The sequence below is a fragment of the Schistosoma haematobium genome, chromosome ZW, assembly GCF_000699445.3.
Source record: "Schistosoma haematobium chromosome ZW, whole genome shotgun sequence".
Lineage (NCBI taxonomy): Eukaryota > Metazoa > Platyhelminthes > Trematoda > Strigeidida > Schistosomatidae > Schistosoma > Schistosoma haematobium.
This window is the reverse complement of record NC_067195.1, coordinates 75,391,717-75,410,469: the sequence shown is the minus strand read 5'-3', so window position 1 is coordinate 75,410,469 and position 18,753 is coordinate 75,391,717. Positions and strand designations below refer to the sequence as shown.

General features: G+C 38.5%; 1 protein-coding gene across 1 annotated transcript; it reads right to left on the bottom strand.

Moving 5' to 3' along the window:
* Window positions 1–6,870: 6,870 nt before the first annotated feature.
* On the bottom strand, window positions 6,871–15,387 carry NSA2 (Ribosome biogenesis protein). The gene is made up of 6 exons (XM_012945119.3): window positions 14,957–15,387; window positions 14,853–14,920; window positions 14,698–14,817; window positions 14,513–14,663; window positions 10,486–10,806; window positions 6,871–8,170 (listed from the first exon to the last, which is right to left on the bottom strand). Exons 1-6 carry the CDS (start codon window positions 14,957–14,959, stop codon window positions 8,051–8,053), a joined length of 783 nt encoding a protein of 260 aa, XP_012800573.3. The 5' UTR covers window positions 14,960–15,387; the 3' UTR covers window positions 6,871–8,050.
* Between the last annotated feature and the right edge of the window lie 3,366 nt (window positions 15,388–18,753).

Genomic DNA, 18,753 nt, shown 5'->3' with positions numbered 1-18,753 from the left:
GCGCTTAAGCTGACTACGCTCTTCGTTATGTTCAGAGCCAGATGGAATTAGTTTTCAAGCATCTATCTGTGTGGTAGATGCTGTTGAGATCTAGTGCTTCTCCCTAACCTTGTGGTTTACCTTAATAGCAGATATCACTGCTGTTTCCACAGTTTTTCGGATGCCATTCCATGCTGCCTCGGGGTGGACATCACTTACATGGCTGCCTAACTGTTTTCCTAGTTGTTCCTGAAATATACTCTTAGCTTGACTATCATTAAGTAGGCCCCTAAGAGGTTTCCTTGCAGCGTCTTTCCTACGTCCAGTAAGACGCAGGCAAATACGTGCTCGCATTAGAGCATGATCTGAATCTAAGCATGTTTTCCAGAATGAACGACAGTCTTCTATGGAGCACCTTCAACGGTGGCTGATAGCGATATGATCTATTTGAGTCCAACGTTGGGACGAATTGGGGGGTCGCCATGTTAAAATATGTTTTTCCTTATGCTTAAAGTTAGTATTTGCAAGAAAGAGGCGATTTTCTGAGCATAGCAGCAGCAGACGCTCGCCATTATCTGTTCTTTGAGCCACGACAACATAAGATCCACCCAGATGTCTTTCCTTTTCGCTTAGTTCACCTAATTGAGCATTATTATTACATCAGAGCACCTAGGTTTTCGGAGGAGTTCAGAAAGCTTTCTGTAAAACTCATCTTTTACATCATCTGAGTTGTAATCAGTGGAAGAGTAGGCAGAGACGACGAAGAGGCAACGACGAGTATCCCAATCTTTTTGGATCCTTACTGTTCCGTTTAGTCGGACAGCACACAAACGACTGTCTACTGGGATCCACTCTAAGAGAGCTAGTTCTGCCCTAGGACTCAATGCTATACCTACGCCGGCGAGACCACAGGAGGCAGCATCAGGGCTTCCAGATACACGAAGTGTGAATCGAGGTGGTTCTTTATTTTGATATAGTGAGGTCAAATGGATGAATCTACTCGGATCCTGTGTGTGCGTTTCGGCACAGTGTTTGGACGTTAAAAGCTCTACATGTAGTTTAGAGCGTCGTTTCAGGAGACCAGGAATAACGTTATGCGTACCCGAATCGTTTGCCCTAGCGATGCGATAAAAGAACGTGAGGTTTAGTCATGGAGTTATTGGGAATTGTAGGAAGAATTTTGTAGGGTCACTGAAATATCACTAGGCCCTAGCCAAATCATCCGGCAGTTGGGTCACTGAATATCGAACGGATCATCGATTCGTGTCAAGGAAGACCAACGCGAATCAGTTATTGGTACTCCATGAACTGATCTATGCTGGGGTGGTCTCACTTTCGCTTGTATGTACTTTAACTAATATATCTCTGTTTTAACGTCCTTTGTGTTATATAGTCTTCAAAGCATCTATAGTACTTCGATACGACGATGGGGCAATCCACGTAAGGTGCTGACCGCGAGGCGTGACTTCGACATTAGCTAGTTCGTCACACCATTCCCGTCTATCTCGAGTAGGCCCCCAATCATTCGACATAGATAATCTACGCTAGTGATTTACAATTTGAATGTGACCGACTTAGTCTCGTGTGCTGTTACGAGTATGAGGGATGATGTCACTTCCCTGCTGCCCACACCATGGAAGGGTATTTCTTGAGGAACCTGTAAAGGATGAACTGTCATCTGATTTTGCAACCTCAAGTGGGGTCTGGCAAGTATGTCCACTATCTAGATTTTCGTTGAATTTAATCATAGGTCTACTGCCGGAAATAACGTTCTCGTCGACTGAATTTTCGGGTGATGATCTCCATCTTCTTATTGTGCTAATGAGATGTGTTTACTTGGACAGATGCATTTGTGTCTGGGCCTACGATGTAGTTGACTGACACTAAAATTGGAGGATATTTGTAGGTTACTGGTACCCGATCATAGGTGTCTACAAAGCATATCGCGTGTATTTCGGGACCACGGAGTGAGGTACTTGTGTTACGTATGTACAGACACTTATTACTTCGACAAACGGTAATTTCAGGTGCAGTTTGGAATAAAGTTAGGGGTGGTCAAACCAAAACATGGCACCTGTTCATGAAGTCACTGACAATTAGACTTAACCATATGAATGGATGTAAACTACCTAGTCGGGTCTGCGTGATCATCATAACGTAAGATAAAGGACTGTGAATGACAGTGGCGCAGGTACATCCAACTATTATCACCCGGATCCTCAGATTCCAGATTTTTCATAACCTTTATTTCACTAACTTACATTTTAAAAACACAACAGTATGAACGAAGAATATTCTTTTCAATAATTTCTCATCAGGTTCTACAATTATCTCATATTCAAATTAATAATCCATAAAATTGGCCAGATTTAAGGCAAAATACATCATTTGGAAATTGTAATATATGAATCAGGAATTATTTGTTATATTAAATAAAATTGTTAATGTTGGGGCTGACTAATATGAAGTGTTAACTTGAATCAGTTTATAAGTGAAATGAAATTGTGAGATTAGAATAAATATGGTCAATATGGGATGAGAGAGAGAGAGAGAATATTGTGATTACAAATCGGAAATTGCGTAATATGTAAAATAATTAGGTCAAATATAGTAGATTCAAGGGTGGATATTGAATAAATTCCTCAAAAAGGGGTTATCAAGTGTAAAGGCAATAATAGTAATAATAATAATAAGTTTGGGACATAAAATGAACATTAATCAGATTACGTCACCACATTATAAGATTGATTATTAGCTAGTTGGCCAGGGTAAAAGGAGTGGCTGAACATACTTCTTTTGGATACAAAGCTCTGGCTTTTTGATCCGAATAGCAATTGCTTCAGCCGTCCGTAGGATTCGCAGTCTGACGGAATTAGGTAGACTGCTGTTGACACGATAGACTATTGCAAAAGATTGCTCCATGTTGGCTGTATGTCCTGTTTGGACTAAATGGTCTAAGATGGAGCTGTTAACAGTTTTGACAACACCTTTGCTTAACCACACGGGTAGGTGCTCACGAGCCCGAATGTACAAATTCCTAGAACATCTGCCAATATAACTTGCTCCACAGGAGCAGTTGAATTGATAGATACAGAAGGAGGTGGCTAGTCTAGGTAATTTATCTTTCAACCTCGGAGTGATTATTGGTCGTGTGGAGAATACTAGTTGTAGTTTAGCTGCGTTAAAAGTCCTTTGAATTGATCTATTTAACTTAAGTTTTAACATTTCACTCGGCGCGTCGCCTCTGAATTGTAAGCGTATATATAGAGGCTTTTTATTTACCGTTGGGCATTCTCTACGCTGTCTTTTATTGGCTAAGTTTTTATTTATAAATTTCTCTGGATATCCATTTTCTTTCAGGGTTGTAAACAATGTCTTTGTTTCATCTTCACTCGTATCCATAGTGCATATAGTCTTGATTCTATGATGTAGTGTCTTGATAAGGTTCCTTTTTTGTTGTAGAGGAATGAAACTGAAAAAGTTAGTATATTGACCCGTCCAGGTTATTTTCCTGTTTATGTTTCTTTTTAGTGATCCATCTTTTCTCTTTGTAAGCAGAACATCTAGGAAGGCTATTTTACCCCCATTTTCTTTCTCACATGTGAATTTTATGGACGGGTGAGCTGTATTGAATTGCTCGAGTGTTCTTATCATGTCCGTATGCTCGTTACAAAGGATAAATGTATCATCCATATATCGACAGTAGAACAGAAACTTATCGATCTCTTGTGCCAGTGGGCCGTTTTCTAGTTTAGAAAGGAAAATGTCTGCCAATGTGGGACCCAGGGGTGAACCCATCGCGACGCCATCTATTTGTCTGTAGATTTCACCATTGAATTTGAAATGTACATTCATAGTGCATTTTAGTAATAATTCTTTGATGATCTCCACAGGGATTGTCGTTTCTAGTTCCTGTTCTCTAAGTTGTTCACAAATATATTCTACAGTTTCTCTGAGTGGGACATTTGTGAACAGTGATGCTACGTCAAAGGAAATCATCGTCTGATCTTTCGTGTTTATGTTTTTAATCCTGTCAACGAATTGGAATACATCCTTAATACTGTTTCACCAGGCGATTATGGAGTGGTTTCATACTTTACAAAGTGGCTAGTAAGTGTTTTGAAACCACCATTCGCTTTTCGTCCTCTCATTTTCGTAAACAACACCACCACCACGAGAAGGCAATGAGTAGGACTTCCCTGGTAGAGGCTATATACGCGTGGCCATGTGAGAGCGTTTCGAGAGGGAGAGCAGTCTCTCCTCACTCTCGACCGTACCAGGGCATTTATATCAACTATACACAACTTAAATAAAGTATCATTTTTCTGAAAAAAACTTGAAATTCATGTACGACATTTGATGATAAACATTAAATGTACTGTGTACAAATCACTCGTATACGAAATATTAAGTTACTTCGCTACTTTACATTATTTGATTAGTGGAATTAACTTCGCTAGATAAAAAGTTGGTTCATTATCTAAATAACTCTTTGATTACATCTCCAAAACAGCACTGTGTGACAAGACTAAAAGTCTTCTTAATCACTAAGATTTTTTTTTACAAAATCTTTAATTTTAACCATTAGTTTTGGATATTTGACTAGTTCGTTAGCAGTTGACTAGTTATCGAAAAGTGATTCTATATAATTCTACCAACATTAAAGACTCTACAACATCATACCAGTTTCTTTTTAATAATGACCTATAAACACATGATAAGCTTTTAATTAATCCGTATAAATGCAGATAGTTTTCTTTTCCGATAACTAGACCTATACTCTGTATCTCAGGTATGGTAGTTGATGAACTCTGGTGATTATTTCCGAACTAGAACGAAACGGATTTCAAGTTCTTTCTGATTCTCTAAATGATATAAACCTGTGATCAACTATTTTCAAACCAAATTAATCTACATAAACTGGTTAACTAAAACAATTGCTGAATGTCTTGGTAACATCAATTTAGCTTATTTTATTAACATAGGGGGATTTTGTAGATTGTTGACTTAGATAATTCACATGACTACGACTGGAAATCTGGAAGCACTAAATAGTTGTTCAGTACTAGTATGACTCCTCAGCAGTTCGGATTTAAAACTCCAGTGGGGATCGAACCTAGGATGGTCTCTACAAACTCATCTGTACATGTGTCCAATAGTAGCTAAAGTCTAAGGATAATTTACCTAGGTTATACGGACTGCCAAACATACATAAACCGGATATCACAATTGATTGATCACTGGGTGGTGATCAATGTCATGCTTGTCTAGTCCTTATTAGTGCAGATCGAATGCTATCGATCATGTTGCAATGTGGCCAACAGTCTAGGTGACTCGACACTGCGGGCACTATGTATTGAGATTTAGATGGTGGTTGGAGGTAGTCAACAGGAAACCCTGGACCCGAGTTTCGTGCTACTTGGCACTCGTCAGCAAGGTGTACCTGTAATCTTGAGGGAACTGATGCTCCCTGGCGGATTCGATCTCGTGTCACCCAGCTTCATAGTCAGAGACGTTACCACTGAGCTATCCGAGCCGTGACTAACCTCCTGTAGGACTGAGATGTAATCACAATTGATTGATCACTGGGTGGTGATCAATGACATGCTTGTCTAGTCCTTATTAGTGCAGATCGAATGCTATCGAGATCGAATCCGCCAGGGAGCATCAGTTCCCTCAAGATTACAGGTACACCTTGCTGACGAGTGGCAAGTAGCACGAAACCCGGGTCCAGGGTTTCCTGTTGACTACCTCCAACCACCATATAAACCGGATATCCCATTAAGGCCAATTTTGGACATGTACGATTACCCATATCATATTGTAGCAAAGTGGCTAGTACCTATTTTGAAACCACTCCATAATCGCCTGGTGAAACAGTATTAAGGATGTATTCCAATTCGTTGACAGGATTAAAAACATAAACACGAAAGATCAGACGATGATTTCCTTTGACGTAGCATCACTGTTCACAAATGTCCCACTCAGAGAAACTGTAGAATATATTTGTGAACAACTTAGAGAACAGGAACTAGAAACGACAATCCCTGTGGAGATCATCAAAGAATTATTACTAAAATGCACTATGAATGTACATTTCAAATTCAATGGTGAAATCTACAGACAAATAGATGGCGTCGCGATGGGTTCACCCCTGGGTCCCACATTGGCAGACATTTTCCTTTCTAAACTAGAAAACGGCCCACTGGCACAAGAGATCGATAAGTTTCTGTTCTACTGTCGATATATGGATGATACATTTATCCTTTGTAACGAGCATACGGACATGATAAGAACACTCGAGCAATTCAATACAGCTCACCCGTCCATAAAATTCACATGTGAGAAAGAAAATGGGGGTAAAATAGCCTTCCTAGATGTTCTGCTTACAAAGAGAAAAGATGGATCACTAAAAAGAAACATAAACAGGAAAATAACCTGGACGGGTCAATATACTAACTTTTTCAGTTTCATTCCTCTACAACAAAAAAGGAACCTTATCAAGACACTACATCATAGAATCAAGACTATATGCACTATGGATACGAGTGAAGATGAAACAAAGACATTGTTTACAACCCTGAAAGAAAATGGATATCCAGAGAAATTTATAAATAAAAACTTAGCCAATAAAAGACAGCGTAGAGAATGCCCAACGGTAAATAAAAAGCCTCTATATATACGCTTACAATTCAGAGGCGACGCGCCGAGTGAAATGTTAAAACTTAAGTTAAATAGATCAATTCAAAGGACTTTTAACGCAGCTAAACTACAACTAGTATTCTCCACACGACCAATAATCACTCCGATGTTGAAAGATAAATTACCTAGACTAGCCACCTCCTTCTGTATCTATCAATTCAACTGCTCCTGTGGAGCAAGTTATATTGGCAGATGTTCTAGGAATTTGTACATTCGGGCTCGTGAGCACCTACCCGTGTGGTTAAGCAAAGGTGTTGTCAAAACTGTTAACAGCTCCATCTTAGACCATTTAGTCCAAACAGGACATACAGCCAACATGGAGCAATCTTTTGCAATAGTCTATCGTGTCAACAGCAGTCTACCTAATTCCGTCAGACTGCGAATCCTACGGACGGCTGAAGCAATTGCTATTCGGATCAAAAAGCCAGAGCTTTGTATCCAAAAGAAGTATGTTCAGCCACTCCTTTTACCCTGGCCAACTAGCTAATAATCAATCTTATAATGTGGTGACGTAGTCTGATTAATGTTCATTTTATGTCCCAAACTTATTATTATTATTACTATTATTGCCTTTACACTTGATAACCCCTTTTTGAGGAATTTATTCAATATCCACCCCTGAATCTACTATATTTGACCTAATTATTTTACATTTCCGATTTGTAATCACAACATTCTCTCTCTCTTACCCCATGTTGACCATATCTATTCTGATAATGTATCTCACAATTTCATTTCTCTTATAAACTGATTCAAGTTAACACTTCATATTAGTCAGCCCCAACATTAACGATTTTATTTAATATAACAAATAATTCCTGATTCATATATTACAATTTCCAAATGATGTATTTTGCCTTAAATCTGACCAATTTTATGGATTATTAATTTGAATATGAGATAATTGTAGAACCTGATGAGAAATTATTGAAAAGAATATTCTTCGTTCATACAATTGTGTTTTTAATATAATGGGAATTTTTCAGCAACTTACATTTTCTTGAACCGTATCTTCGATTCTCAATGATTCCTATCACCACTGAAACTGTTATTATCTCTACCATTCTGGGATTTGGCCTGACAATTTGATCTCTATCCTAACGGGGTATGACAGCTTGAACGGATAAAAATACGTACAAGGTTATACGTCGTTACTGACTATCTGATTTACTGAAACTACAGACGAAACTCAGTCTGTCTGAGATAGTTAAACAGGACCAGTTGTGCCAAATTATACCTATTACCTGAAAAAATTAAGGAGGAAAATTAGTTTAAAATCTTTAACGTTGCAACGAATTGAAAACCAGATGTACAAGCTGTAGAACTATTAGATACTGAACAAAAGGCTTTAGAATAAATTAGTTTCTGTCTATACAATAAGAACTGCATTTACACAACCTTCGTTTTCAGGATTATTAGTTACTTGAGCATATTTACCCCAGACAACTTTACCACTCGGCGTGACCAAACCAAGATCGCTGACGTTCACCTACATAAGTAAAAAAGGAAAAAATGACGTCATTCGCTGCTGAACGCAGATATCAACAATTATCAACCTAATCAGTGAAAAAATAATTATGTAAGTAATTCTTACCGACTACAATTTACTACTGAACAACATTTATTCTTAAATATTTTACAAAACATTACTTTTTGTATGTGCGTCGTCAGAATTTTCAGAAAATATTGCGCTAATTTATTACTTAGACCTAATAAACATCGTTTACTTGCTATATTATAGCAAACTTTTTTATGAATTGATTGCACAGTAACATTTCCACCAACTTTAAAAATCTAATTTTTATCTCAAAGCCTTTGACTAAAGTGCGTTCGGATTTTTCGTTTATCATAACCTCCATGTGACTTTATCATAAAAACCAACCGTAGTCTGCCATTTAAAAGATAGTTTTCATCACGAACTTTCATTAGTTGGAGAACTAATAACCATTGAAAAACTGTTCCATTTCAGTGAGAACTCTGAATGAGCATTATGATGCCATAGGACATCTGTAGTGGACGGTACTCACCAGATTGCTTGTAAGTAGTGTTGCAGAACGTGATCTTGAAGTTATCACAGTCAGACAGAGTGAATAATTCTAGTGCATCGGAAGCACAGAGTAGGTACAACATTTGATGACCAGACGACAAGATAGTTTGTATGGCAGAACTCACCGCGAAATGAAAATGGATGATAGAAGGCTGTGCATACGTAAACCCTTTATAATTTCTCTTAATAAATAATTATTCTGTTTATTGTCGTGTTCTACATATCCAACCAAAAAATCGTAGCAACTATGATGTCATTTAGCCAATGAGTTAGGATTCAATGATTTTCATTTTTCAAATTCAGTCAATTTATGACACGGTGCGATTATCATTTAGCGTGATAGTTCATCAGAATTGCCACTAACTACGTTAAGCTGTTTGATTACAAACTCCTATTAAAACTTCAAGATGTCACTACGGACAAATAAAAATGACCTTTAAAAGAGCGCCTATAGTAGAGCATGTACGATATGGGTTTAGTTACATTGGGGACCACATGAGGTTAGCTGGTACGTCACGACAAACGGAACAGTTTAGGATAAGTTTTTTAGTGATAACGTTAATTTAAAGGTGGTAACCATCACATATATGTACTATTAGGAATCAAGGGGGACTGGAAAAATGTTTCGTGCTACTGTTGAACTGCACCTAAAACCAGTCTAAGGGATCAAATTCAAGACCTTTAGGTTACTGAGTAAGTGTTTAGCCACTAAATCTCTGGAAGGATTATTGATTCACACTACTGCAGTCCTATATTAAGGCATAAAAATGAAGTCAATCTGTGACGAATATCATATTTACAAAGGACATATTTTCATGATTCGATCATCTCCAGATAATGCACTGAGAGTTTTTTATAGAATAGTGTGGTATATTAAACCAATATATCATGAACAATTTGTTTGTACATTGGTTTAGGAGGATATCTGTGTCAGATGGATGAAACTAGACAATACAATAAAGAATTCCCATTATATCTGAAATTGTGAACAAACTAGACAATTATGGATGCATAACCATAATGGTAAAACAAGTGATTTCCTTCAAAATGATAATTTATCACTCCGTATGTTAGTTCATGAAGGTATTTTTCTAGCTGACTAACCACTGAAAACTCAACACACTGATTGAACAGTCCTATATTACAATCATTATTTGAATAATAAGCGTGACCCACAGAATAACTAGCTCTTTTATTGGTGAAGTTACGAAAAAACATAGTGCGAACATGATCGAATATGAAGTTATGAATTTATGCTAAGCTTTCACTATCACTTAAAACCTGTCTTAGACTTTTTAATTTGTTGTTGGCTAAATCTCAATGCCGTTAGTTACTTGAGGACAGTGAGGATTTCTGTGGTGCAAATTAGGAACTAACACAAACAAACATTTGATCTTTAGATGTCTACCTGGTTTCGAGAACTAAAATATCATTTTAAACGTCGAATCTCCCAGTGCGAAAATCGATAATTAAACAACTCAGTGGTCACATGCATGATAAAGTTTAAAAGATACACAGAAGTTAATCGCTTCGCTCCAATGAAATAACTATAGTAGGTAGTAATGCTTGTTTAATAAAATATCGCTTTCATAGTGTTTTAAGTTTTATTTAAAATGTGTTTTGGTGTAAACGCAATTAACTAGTGAGAAACAGAATGATCGAAGTGTAAACCATAGACTTTATCACTAGTAAGAAGTACACTCAGAAATGAATTATAACAACCAACCACTGAATAAATACCAAATGAAAGAACATACCTCAATAATTGTACCTTTAGTTATTACACCTAAAGTAGTATACATTGGTGAACTTGGATTTTTCTTCACTCCAATTATAGGAAGCTGGAAAGTAGTTTTAAGTTCTGGATGAGTAACGTTTGCTTTCTTTACACGTAAACCCATTGGACGAATAAAACGTTCAAATTTAGGAGGTTTTCTTGTGAATGTATCGCCAACAAAGCACATTTTAGTGACCAAACGCTTCCATGCTTTACGTTTAGACTTTCCAGTTCGTACAACTTTAAATGCCTCTGCTTCAGATACGCTTCTTACTTTTGGTAATGGCACCTCCCATTTTCCCTGATTATAAGAGAAATTTAAGCACAGAAAGTATGTATCCAGATAGATGTAACTATCACAGATCAAAGTGTTGAGTGATACAAAAACAAGACAAATATTTTTTCTAGCACAACCACTGAAACAGGCCATATTTTGAGCGTGACTACGGAAAGTTGACATAAATATACTAATCAGTGACATGAAAACAAAATATTAATCTTCTGAGCTTATACCTTTTTACTGCCTATAATTATTATCGGAATTAGGATGGTTCGAATAAGTACTTGAATTCAGCCAGAAATTACATAAATTTTATATTTAAGGTGAACTGAAGGATCTAGGAAGCATAAACATATGTATTAAAATGTTCAACAGAAGATACACCAGCTGGACGAAACAGTTGATTTTTATGTAGCCAGGAATAAACGATGTCATGCAGAAGGAGTCCGATTATTTCTGACGAAGAGCGTTTAGAGATACAAAATGGATGAATGAAATGATACAGTGAGGTCGAGTGATAACTATTCATGAGAAACTCCCGAATGGACTATTATCGAAGACAAGACCACTAGCCAGAAGTCTTTTTAGCTAGTAAGTTAGCATGCTTATATAAAAAACTAACATAAAATGAAAGTAATCGGATGTCCTACATGACTGGGAGATTTCGGTTTTGCAGGTCACTTACTCCCCAGTGAAAAAGATTGGATTCTGAGACCTAATTCTTATATATTATTACTTACTTACGCCTGTTACTCCTAATGGAGCATAAGCCGCCAACCACGCTTATATATTATATCAGACATTATTTCTACTTGATATCAATGAGACAGGTCAATCCATTCTATATATCAGAAAAGTCAAGAACAACGTGCAGAGATTCCGTTCATCAACCGTGAAAATGAAATCATGTAAGAGGGTAAATTGATATACAAAGTGTATTTGGCAGAAACTAAGCTCTGTCTGATAAATGAAATAACAGCATGGCGTTCTAATTACTAAGAACATGAAATTACTGCAGCCTATACTCACTAAGACAATTTAGACTGAATGTGAGAGACTTTCTATTACGCAGTAAATACCTTCATATATCTTACAATGTTGTACTTAGTGGTAAGTTAAGCAAAGCGAAACTAAATCAGGAAAAAAATGACTATTTGATGAATTATTTATTCCATCCACTGTTAAAGGACTAACAAAAAGATCATCAACATATGCGATGACAAACTGAATAAAGGTTTGATTTTGATAGATCGAATAAAATGTCTATCGAAATAACCTTAGATACTATTTACAGAGAAAGTTAAGCACAGCTATAAATGAGTACAACTCAGCTGAAACACTAAAAGCTATATTATATGGAAATCTTCAAAGTCCCAAAGATTGTATATTAGCTACGACAAAAAGGCACCTCTGGTTATTGGAGTAAAAAGCTGTGTAAAATTAGTAGTAGCACTAACCAGTAGTGCAATTTGTGAGTGACGATTAATAACGTTCTGGCCTTGGGTGTGCGGTTGATATTGTCTTACTGTGCGATTATATCCATGACATGCAATCTGCACTTAATCAGTTGACAAACTGTCTATAGGTATGCCATGTGCTTGGCACCTTTCAAGTTTAAAGTACTTCTACAAGACTGGTAGGACCCTGAACGCGCACTCATCCTGGGTAGTGAACAGATGGAAGCAGTAGAGAAGTTCCAGTATCTAGGTAGCTACCTAAGTGCTGGTGATGACGTGAGATCAGGTCAACTCACGTATAGTGGAAGCCAGAGAGGTTTATTCCAATCTGAGACATTTTGACGCCTTTGTGATGTTAGCCTGACTGTAATAGGTCGGGGTCTACAACGCGTTGGTGAGAGTAGCTTTGCTCTATGTTTGTGACACCTGGCTTCTCAGAGTTAAGGATATTGGACGACTCTGTGTTTGATCATCGCTGTCTCCGAAGGATTGCTGACATGCAGTGGTAACACCATTTTAGTAATGCAGAGGTTCGGCAACGTGCTTCTAAGCAGCAGACAGGTACATCAGAAAAGAGACCGTTTAATGATGAACTTAATACAGGAAACGAAAATGGTGTGGTCTAACATAAACTACTTGATAAGACGATGGGGTATCAGCCATCTCATAAAATATCAAAACTACAGATCAGTCATATGTTTAGTTTTTTATGCCTGAGGAACATTTGTTCTGGACTACGAGCTTCGAAAAAAACTGCATTCAGTAAGTAATAAATTTGTTAAACACAAGATTTTAAGTGAAAAATATATATTCTAACTATTCATTCCACTCAAAAGATGTCAATAATGAAGTAAAAATTTGAGAAATTAAGATATTCCCCTATCATTATTCGTTAAGAGAATCATTTTAATCTAAATATTTGATCATTCCACAGAAGCAGTGAGGTCAAGTAATGTGCCAGGTAGGACAAAATAAGGTTTGAAACATATTTCTAAAGCGCAACTGTACACATGAGATAAATAAACAATTAAGTCTAGAAAACTGACGAAATGTGTTGGTCCTTCATGACTCCTTGATTGGGGTCCTAGAGATGGTACAACATAGTGGCTAGAGACGTTACCAGACGTGGCTCAAAATAGAAGCCAGTGTCGATCCTGATGTAAATTTCTTTTATCTATATCACGAAAGTAAACGTAACTTCTTAAACTGAAAGAATTCTTTCCAGGTTTTTTTCTTAACTGAACCGTTTCTCCGTGTTATTATTTTACTGAATAACTGATTTCTGTTCATTGTTCCTTTTTATTATACACACTTTACATCGTCTCTTCACAAACCCGTTGTTATTGAGTGGCGCATATGTATTTGGTGTCCCCTTGCACTAATGTCTATGTTCAAACAAACATAAATTTTAGTAATGAATAACAGACCGGATACAGCGTAATTTATATATAATAGCATGGTGATAACCAGAAAATAAGTTCGCATCATGAAATCAACAAGACAATCATTACACAGCCGAAAGTATTAGGAATGCTTAATAATTTTTGATGGTAGATATTAAAAATAAATCTACCGTAGATTTCGAACCAGTAGAACAAAAAATTGATGAAACTGAATTATTACGGAATATATCCATTTTGCAATTACTTGTCTACAGGCCACACTTTAGCTACGAGAGTAAATGATGCTACCGAAATAAACGGACGGGGCTCGAACCCGGGGCTTAGTGGGTGAAAGTTGAACAGTAACCACGAAGCCCCCTGGCGAGGTTTGTTGATCGATCAAAGCTTCTGGACTACATCAACACAAAGAGATGAGACTGTGCAGAAATATCATTGACAGTAAATATTCATTCACACAGTTGGTCAGTTACAACGTAGGACCTGATACGTATGTACATCGATTCAAGTAAAGACTAGGTACATACAGTGATTCAATAATTAATTAGTTGAATAAAAGACCGACGACATAAGGGAGAACAAATATTAGGTGCGTCTGTTATTATGATCGATTACAAATCATCCTACTCACCTCCAACCTATACGGTTCAGTCCGTCAGTAATTTCAACTAAACATGATGTGGTAATACTATAAGTAACCGAAGTACAAACTATGTGATGTGACAGAACTTACAACAGAGGCTACCTAGTGTTATATTTGGACTAGAAAACTGCAAAAATAATGCAAACCCTTGACATTTGTCATAAACTATATGTTTAAATTGATTAAAAATGAGTAGCAAATAATGGAACGGAGTTAATTATTCTTACCGCTTTCTCAGCTTTTTTCTGCTTAACTGTGTTAGATAACACTTTGGCAGAGATCTGTTCACCACGATCTAAAAGATATGCAGGTACTTCTCCAGATCGCCCAGCTTCATCGACTTTTTGGTTTTTTCCTTTTAACTCGTGCATACGTAAACTAGGAAGGTTAAAACTTCGGCTTAAAGTCTCACGTCTTTTTCATTTGAACTTTTTCTTTAAACCTTTCTTTATTGGCAATTTTTGCCTTTAATCCTCGAAGCTTTTTGGCCTTACGACTTCTTTCATGAGGTTCACGAGCCTCTTTTTTCCGCCTGAAACATGATAAACCAGGTAGACAAAGACTGACTTTCTTTCAAAATAGTCAAAGCGATACCCATGGCGTTTGCGATGAAGCTCAATATGCTCGTTTTGAGGCTAAACAATAGGTCGTATGGTATTATACAAACTAACCATGTGATTACTATTGAGATTAGCGTCAAAGGTCCTACCCACGACCTTCAGGTGATGCCAGTAAACAACAAGGACTCATTTTGTTCCCAGTGTTTATGAATGAAATATAATAAGCTTCTGTCCAGCCAACCTCAGTTTTTAATAATAAGGGTTTGCCGATGTCTCCAGGACGGGGGGTCCGTGGTTCATATATACAACAATGACTCAGCCTTGCATTGTTTGGCGGCTGATATGGATTCTACCACTGTAACACGTTCGAAATCCTGTGCTATTGATCTTTCGTTTCGATTATCAGGTTCTCTGGATCTCACAGTTGTATAATTTCTGACTGTTATTAATGGTTTTTGCTACTAAAAGTATTTGCTTTCTCAGTCATCCACCCACTTATCATCTTATTCTGTACTCTTCCAGATTGTAGCGGTAAATAAATCCCCAAAATAAATAGCATTAAGTTTTCGACATTGGATGCTGACCATATGTTTTAGTGGACTCATCTAGCTGAAGGCGCTCGGTCAGGCATCCGCACCAGATCACGTGTGGTAACGCCGTGCTCAACATCAACCGCAATCGCTAGCCAGATTAGATCAGAGAATTCCGATATATTGGTCATCGCCAAATATACTCTTCCGATCTCCTCGACTCTGTCTTTTGATTTCTCTTGGTGGGAACGAAATATATTAGAAGGTGTTACTGGTAGAAGCGTTGTCAAACACTGAATACCTGTGACATCATCATTGGTGAGACCGACGTGATCTGGTACACCTAATTGCAACTGTGAGTCTGTTCCTTTTTGGGATTTTTTTATATATCATTGCCTTATTTTTTATTTTTTTTGAACATTGTGATTTTTTTTCGTGTTTTTTCTTGGATATATATATATATATATTTTCCCCACGTTCATTATCGTACTTCATACTTCATCATGACTGAACAGACACCTAAAGTACTCAAGCTTAAGACTTTGTCCCCACCTTCGTTTCAACTGATGCCTTTCTGGCCCGACAACATCGAAGCCTGGTTTTGCTACGCAGAAGCCGACTTCTCCGAGCACGGCGTGATCGACACACGTGCACAATTCCTCGCAGTAGTCAAGGCACTACCGCGCGAATTCAACAGGTACGTAACACCTAGTATGTTTACTAGTGATGTTTCCGATCCTTACGAAATCTTAAAACGCTCGATTCTTAAACGAGGAGATCTAACCGATCGACAAAGGTTAGATCAACTCTTCAATAACATCGACCTGCAACACGGTTCTGCGACGGACATGTTGCAACGGATGAGAGAGGTAATAGGCCTAAGAACTTTCGACGAAGGTCTATTCAAACAACTCTTCTTGTCAAAACTTCCCCAACAGGTGCAAGCAGTTCTGGTCTCGTTCCAGAACAACGCCTTAGACGAGCTAGCTGCATCTGCCGACCGCATTCTAGAAATTACGAAACCTACTACCGAGGTATTTTCAGTCAAAGAAAAGCCTCACACGACTCAGAATGATATAACCGACTTATGTCACACACTCACGCGTTATCTTAGTCTTCGTACCGACCGTAAGAGATCGCGCACACCACGTAGAAGCATTTCTCGTAAGCGATCTGTCTCTAGACCACGAGAGACAGATAACCCCGACTGGTGCTGGTATCATAACCAGTATGGAAAGCTTTCCAGAAATTGCAGAAAACCCTGCAATTTTCCCAACACGAAACCGACTGATTCGAAAAACAATTCGGGAAACTTCCAGGCCGACACGCGTTAACGGCAACCGTAGCCGGCGAACAAAGCCGTCTGTTATTCGTCACAGATGTGACAACGAGAGTTCGCTACCTCGTCGACACTGGCGCAGAAGTTAGCGTCCTCCCAGCAAATCCTAACGACCGGCTTCACGAATCGACCCTAAACTTACAGGCGGCAAACGGAAAACCGATCGCTACGTATGGCAAAAGGTACGTTTACCTTAACGTGGGTTTACGCAAACCCATTCACTGGATTTTCGTTGTTGCAGATGTTTCTATGCCAATCATTGGTATGGACCTTCTACAACACCACAATCTGATCATCGACACGCGCAAACGGAGGCTAGTAGACGGGAACACTAATTTGTCCGTCTGCGTAACTTCTTTTACTGGTTGTAGAGTATCCCCAGTCACAGTTAAACATATGATAGACCCACTCTATCAACCACTACTCGATAAGTACCCTGGGATACAACAAACGCAACCGAGATTACCGTGTGTAACCAGCAATGTTACACATCACATCACGACTACAGGACCACCTGTATTCTCTAAAGCACGACGACTAGCTCCTGAAAAGCTAAGGTTAGCGAAAAACGAATTCGATCACATGATGGACTTAGGAATCATACGACCGTCAAGTAGCCCATATGCATCTCCGTTGCACATGGTCCCTAAAAAGGACAGCAACGATTGGCGTCCAACTGGTGACTATCGGCGATTGAACGCGAAAACCATTCCCGATCGTTACCCGTTGCCTCACATTCACGATTTGACAGCTACCTTGAAAGGTACAACTGTCTTTTCGAAAATCGACTTGGTTAAAGCGTATAACCAAATCCCTATGGCTACTGACGACATAGCGAAAACAGCTATCATAACTCCTTTCGGACTCTATGAATTTTTGCGAATGCCTTTCGGTCTAAGGAATGCTGCTCAAACATTCCAAAGATTCATAGACGACGTTTTTCGAGGTCTCAACTTCGTACACGCGTATGTTGATGACTGTCTAATCGCAAGTCCGGACAGAGAAACACATCTCAAGCATCTGGATCTTGTTTTCGAACGACTTCAAAAACATGGCATTACTGTAAACGTTCAGAAATGCCAATTCGGAACCGACTCGTTAGACTTTCTGGGACACACTATCGATGCTCAAGGTATCCGACCCTTAGAACCAAAGTGGCGGCCATTCTGGATTACCCAGAACCGACCACCGTCAAGCAATTACGCACGTTCAACGGCCTGGTAAGTTTCTATAGACGTTTCATACCCAAATGCGCATTACTTATGAAACCTCTGACCGACCAACTTCGTGGAAATGCGAAATCCATTAATTTGGACGACACCGCACGAAAAGCATTCTCCACAGTTAAGGAACTGATCGCTAAAGCAACAATGCTCGCACATCAGGACACCCGAGCACCCATTAGCATCGCAGTAGACGCATCCGACTCAGCAATCGGAGGAGTCTTACAACAATGGGTTAACAACTCCTGGCAACCCTTGGCATTTTTCTCTAGAAGGTTGCTAGACACCGAATCGAGGTACAGCACATTCGGTAGGGAACTCCTAGCTATGTATTGTGCTGTACGGCATTTCCAACACTATATCGAAGGTCGTGAATTCACTCTTTTCACGGACCATAAACCGCTCACTTTCTCGTTAAGCTCTCCTTCTGACAAGTACTCTCCCCGTGAGTCTCGACAACTAGACTACATTTCGCAGTTTACTTCAGATATTCAACATATTTCTGGAGCAAACAATGTAGTTGCAGACGCCTTATCTCGAATAACTTCCTTGAACAGTTTCCAAGGAATCGACCTTCTTAAACTCGCCGAGCTTCAAAAAGAAGACGGTGATCTTCAGCACGAGTTATCGTCCACAACACTTAAACTACGCATCAAACAGATGGGAACAGGTAAGAAACCTTACTTTGTGACACATCTACAGGTAGGGATCGCCCAATCGTGCCGAAACATTATCGACGCAATGTCTTCAACACATTGCACAAACTTTCGCATCCAGGTGTTCGTGCAACCATCAAGCTTATAGCAGAAAGGTTTT